The sequence below is a fragment of the Lissotriton vulgaris genome, chromosome 7 (assembly GCF_964263255.1).
Source record: "Lissotriton vulgaris chromosome 7, aLisVul1.2, whole genome shotgun sequence".
Classification (NCBI taxonomy): Eukaryota; Metazoa; Chordata; class Amphibia; order Caudata; family Salamandridae; genus Lissotriton; species Lissotriton vulgaris.
In genome coordinates, this window is record NC_141695.1 from 90,322,259 (window position 1) to 90,326,812 (window position 4,554).

The 4,554-nt window shown below is 47.9% G+C and overlaps 1 protein-coding gene across 1 annotated transcript; it reads left to right on the plus strand.

Moving 5' to 3' along the window:
- Positions 1-2,058: 2,058 nt before the first annotated feature.
- On the plus strand, positions 2,059-3,399 carry LOC147700869 (uncharacterized). Its single transcript, XM_086928375.1, has one exon. It carries the CDS (start codon positions 2,059-2,061, stop codon positions 3,397-3,399), a length of 1,341 nt encoding a protein of 446 aa, XP_086784501.1.
- The last annotated feature ends 1,155 nt before the right edge of the window (positions 3,400-4,554 follow it).

Sequence of the window (4,554 nt, forward strand, 5' to 3'; positions counted from 1 at the left end):
CACTTTAAGATCCTTTTTTATGTATTTACATTGAGGTTTTGCATCCACCCCCAACAATAATAGTTTTGTGTGGATGGGTGCTTTGCTTATTGAGTGCTTGGCAAGAAAGCCTGGCACGCTCCCTGTCACAGACAGACAGATAAGGCGTAGCCAGCTCAATGGTGAAGATGCCAGGTGACCTTCAGCGACATGTTGAGAAGGGTGATGTTTTTTTCCTCTTCTGCCACGTTGCTGCTTTGAAGGAGCCATGTTTGCGTCTACCAGAATGAATCCTCACTCAGTCACAATTTGCACTTGAAGGTTTGAGGCCATATGTACAAGAATAGGCATAGTGATTACCCAATTGCGATTTTTTGTGAATTGCAATTATGAAATTGCTATTTCTAATGTATGACACTCGTTTGAGTTGCATTAGTGATTCAAAGGGGATCGTAAATCGACCTACCTCATGAATATTAATGAGGTAGGTCACACTTTTTGACCCACTGTGATTCCCATCCATCACAGGGATGATGGTCTCCTGGGGTCAGCAGACCACCATGTTTGTGATTGTTATTAAATAAGGCCATCTTTTTGTTTCTTTTAAACACTGCCTGTTTTCTTTAAAGGAAAACGGGATGTGTTTAAAAAGAAAACAAATTTGACTTTGTAGTTTCATTTTTTTAAAGCAGGCAGTGGTGCATTAACCACTGCCTGCTCTTAAAACACATTTTTCCAATCATTCTCAAAGGGATGGAGTCCCCTGGGTGTAGTGTAGTTCCTATTTTCCCAATACGCTGTGCGCATTGGAATAACATAAACAATAGTTTAGACATAGGACTGAGGTCGACTAGGTCTCTATTGAATATGTTAGACTTAATTTAGGTTTGCCAGCTAGCTCAGAGGTCACTAGAAACTTTCTTGAATGAACAGGGAGGAGTGAACTTCCCTGATTAGACAAGAAGGGATTCAGCTTCTGACAACCGCATAAACATGACAACTTTGCTCCCCCAGAATAAGGAGTATATCTCCAGAGTCGTGTCAAAAACAAAAGATAGCTTTTTCACCCAGTCAGTTGTGCATACTTAGTCTCACCAGAGTGCAGAGAAATAGAGAGACGGGCGTTTTCAATAAAAGGTGTTATTTATTGTGACGGGGCGGCTGGTCGGCAGGGTGTGAATACTGAGGACTCTGTTGTACATGATTGGTGGTCAGCTGTACCTCTCTCACCTTTTTCCCTCCAGCAGCAGGAACCGTTACCTGGCGAGGACTGGATCCGCCATGACTCTGTGAGTCCCTGGGATTGCGAGCCGGACATCGGACAAAGTTACTTTCAGTCCGGTTGCTTGGGTGACGAGACTCCACCCACTTCGAACGTAGCCACGTTAAAAGAAGGCGGATCCCGGAAAACGCCGGAACCCTTTCCCCCAGAGGACGAGACTGGCGTGGAGTGGAGACCGAGCACGGAGGAGAACGCGAGTAGACGAGTTGAAGACAACAAGCCAGGAGGCCAACGTTCCTGCGAAGCGCCCCGCCACGTTCCCGCGGGAGGAGTGTGGCTTTCCAAGGTACGGGGCAAAGTTGCGGGGTGGGCGGGTTGGAGTGGTTAGACCACTGTGTAAACCGCCTAGTCGTTTCCCTGCACCCTTCCCTCACGTACACTTCGACCACTCGTTTGTTAACTACATGCACCTGGTTTCCCTCACTCCCGGTCCCTGTGTGGAGCGTTTTTGAACGTCTCCCTAATATCGTCTCTCTGTTTCCTTCTTTTTGGGCGGCACTCTCCCGGACTTCGCCTGGAGACCGAAGCTGACGTTTTCCACTCTGGCTGCAACACCACCCGGACGACGCCGGAACACCCTGGAACTGCCTGCTTTTCCTCGAGGCGTCAGAACGGAGCCCGACGAGTTTGCCCGAATAAGACTGACTTCTCGTAGAAAGAAATCATACTTGAAAATAAAACCCTCTCTAAAAGCACTATTCAAGTCTTCTGAATCCGTTACTGACCCAGCAAACCCCACCCCAGTACAAGTGGTGTCAGAAGTGGGATCTCCAACTGAGTCCGTCTGTACTGCCGAGATGGACGCCCTCATACAACATTTGATAAAAGGACAAGAAAAACTGGAGTGGGCTGTAGAGAGACAATTATCAGCGGCTCAAGCTGACAGAGACCTGTTTAAAAATACAGTCACAGCGCAATTGGAGTGCATGCAGAAAAATGTAACGAATCCCCCAGGTGTAGTGCATGTAGAGAGCAGAAGTCATACACCTAGCCCCTCGGGAATCGCTTTACAGAAATATGTTCATGGTGAAGACCCGGACGCTTTTCTTATGAACTTTGAAAGAGCCGCTAGAGCCCTAGGCTGGCCAGAAGAGAAGTGGCCGTTTTTTCTTGCCCCGTTGTTAACAGGAGAGGCTCAGTTTGCATATCAAGTGGCCAACCCTGCAGGAAATGCTCCTTACGCTCTTATCAAGAATGTAATATTGGACCATTTGGGGCTGGACCCAGAAGCGTACCGAGTGCGTTTCCGAAAGGAGAAGGGAGTGTCTGGCGAGAACCCCAAAACGTTGTTCTTCCGAATAAAGATGATGGCCGACAAATGGCTTAAACCGGAAACCAGCACAAAGGAAGACATATTAGCAAAAATCTACTTGGAGCAATTCATGGAGGCCCTTCCATATGGGTCACAGAGGTGGTTGAGACAACACTCGGGCCTGACTGTAGAACAAGCTATTGAAATGGCTGCCAATTATGCAAGAGCTCAACCTAGGGGAATCGGTTTGGAGAACGAAAGACAGTCCAAACAAGCGCCAGCACCAAGGGTGGAAAAGAAGGGGAAACCCATACCTGATACTCCAAGATCAAGACCGTTAAGGATGGAGTCTCCTATGACACGGGGACCGCAATGCTTTGAGTGTGGCGAATGGGGCCACATTGCCCGGCTCTGTCCCCGAAAACATCCAACAGAGGAACCAATGGAAGTGGGCTACCTGCCGAAAGCGGTCCTGTACTCCGCCGAGTTGGGGACGTCATTTTATGTGAGTATAAATATAAATGACAATGAAGTGAGAGCCCTGTTGGATTCTGGATGTAGACAGTCTGTAGTGCAAGAACGCTTGGTACACCCCAGCCAGTATCTCCCCAATACTCTCGTACATATCTGTTGTGTCCATGGAGACGTCAAACCATATCCCTTAGCACAAGTTGTCATACGGTCAAAAGACAAACCTGCCTGTAAAGTGAAAGTGGGGGTTATGGACTCGCTACCTGAGGATGTGATTTTGGGGGTAGACAATCCCGAGTTCCTAGCCTTGTTCCGGAAGAGGTTGAGTCTTCCGAGTCCCTCGGAGAGGGAACCTAAACCAGCACTCCTGTTGCCGGATCCATGGATTATGGATCGTAGTTTCAAATTCGCCTAGTCTGAAGATAGGACTTTATACAATGCGTGGGAAGCTGCACACAGTACACAAGACAACCCGGACACCCCTTTTCCAAGGTTTGTCATACGTAAAGATCTCTTGTATCGTGAAGCAGAGGAGGGGAGTACGCCACAGCTTCTCGTACCAGCATCTTTCAGGGAACAAGTACTCTTCTTTGCCCATGCACATTTAACGGCCGGACACGCCGGTAAAGAAAAGACCACGGAGAGCATACTACGGCATTTCTATTGGCCAGGTGTGTATAAAGATGTGCAGGACTTTTGTAGGAAATGCGATGTCTGTCAAAGACGTAATACACATAGACCTCCAGCTGCTCCTTTACAGCCTATGCCCATTGTGGGAGTCCCGTTCGAAAGAGTGGGGATGGATTTGATTGGACGCCTGCCCAAATCCTCAAGGGGACACCAGTACGCATTGGTATTAGTGGATTACGCCACTAGGTTCATAGAGGCCTTTCCTTTACGTGCACCTAATACCGCTAATGTCTCAGAGAAGTTGGTGGAGCTCTTCGCCCGTGTTGGGTTCCCAAAAGAGATCCTCACAGATCAAGGAACTCCATTCACCTCCCGCTTGATGAAGGAAGTCTGCAAAACATTCAGCATTCGACACCTAAAAACCTCGGTTTATCACCCTCAAACCGATGGCCTAGTGGAACGCTACAATCAGTCACTGAAGTCGACCTTGAAGAAACTGCTGTCCACGGATGGGCCTACATGGGATCGGTTGCTTCCTCTGGCATTATATGTGCTGAGAGCGCAAAAACAAAGTAGCCTGGGGTGCTCAGCTTTTGAACTGCTGTATGGAAGACTCCCCAGATTGTTGCTTGAAATCACAAAAGAAGCATGGGAAACCCAGGAAAGCGAAGAACAGAGGTCCCTCTTGGAATACACCTCCCAGTTAAGGACGAAACTGGCCAAACTCAGGGGCCTAGCTGAGGCTAATTTGGAACGGCAAAAAGAGAAACAGAAACAATATTATGATCGAGGAACCAAGTTAAGGACACTTCAGGTTGGAGACTGGGCACTTGTTCTTCTCCCTACTATTGCTAACAAGAAGGAGTGGATGGGACCATATAAAGTGGTAGAAACGATCGGCAACACCACCTATAAGTTACGAATCACGCCAAACAAAACG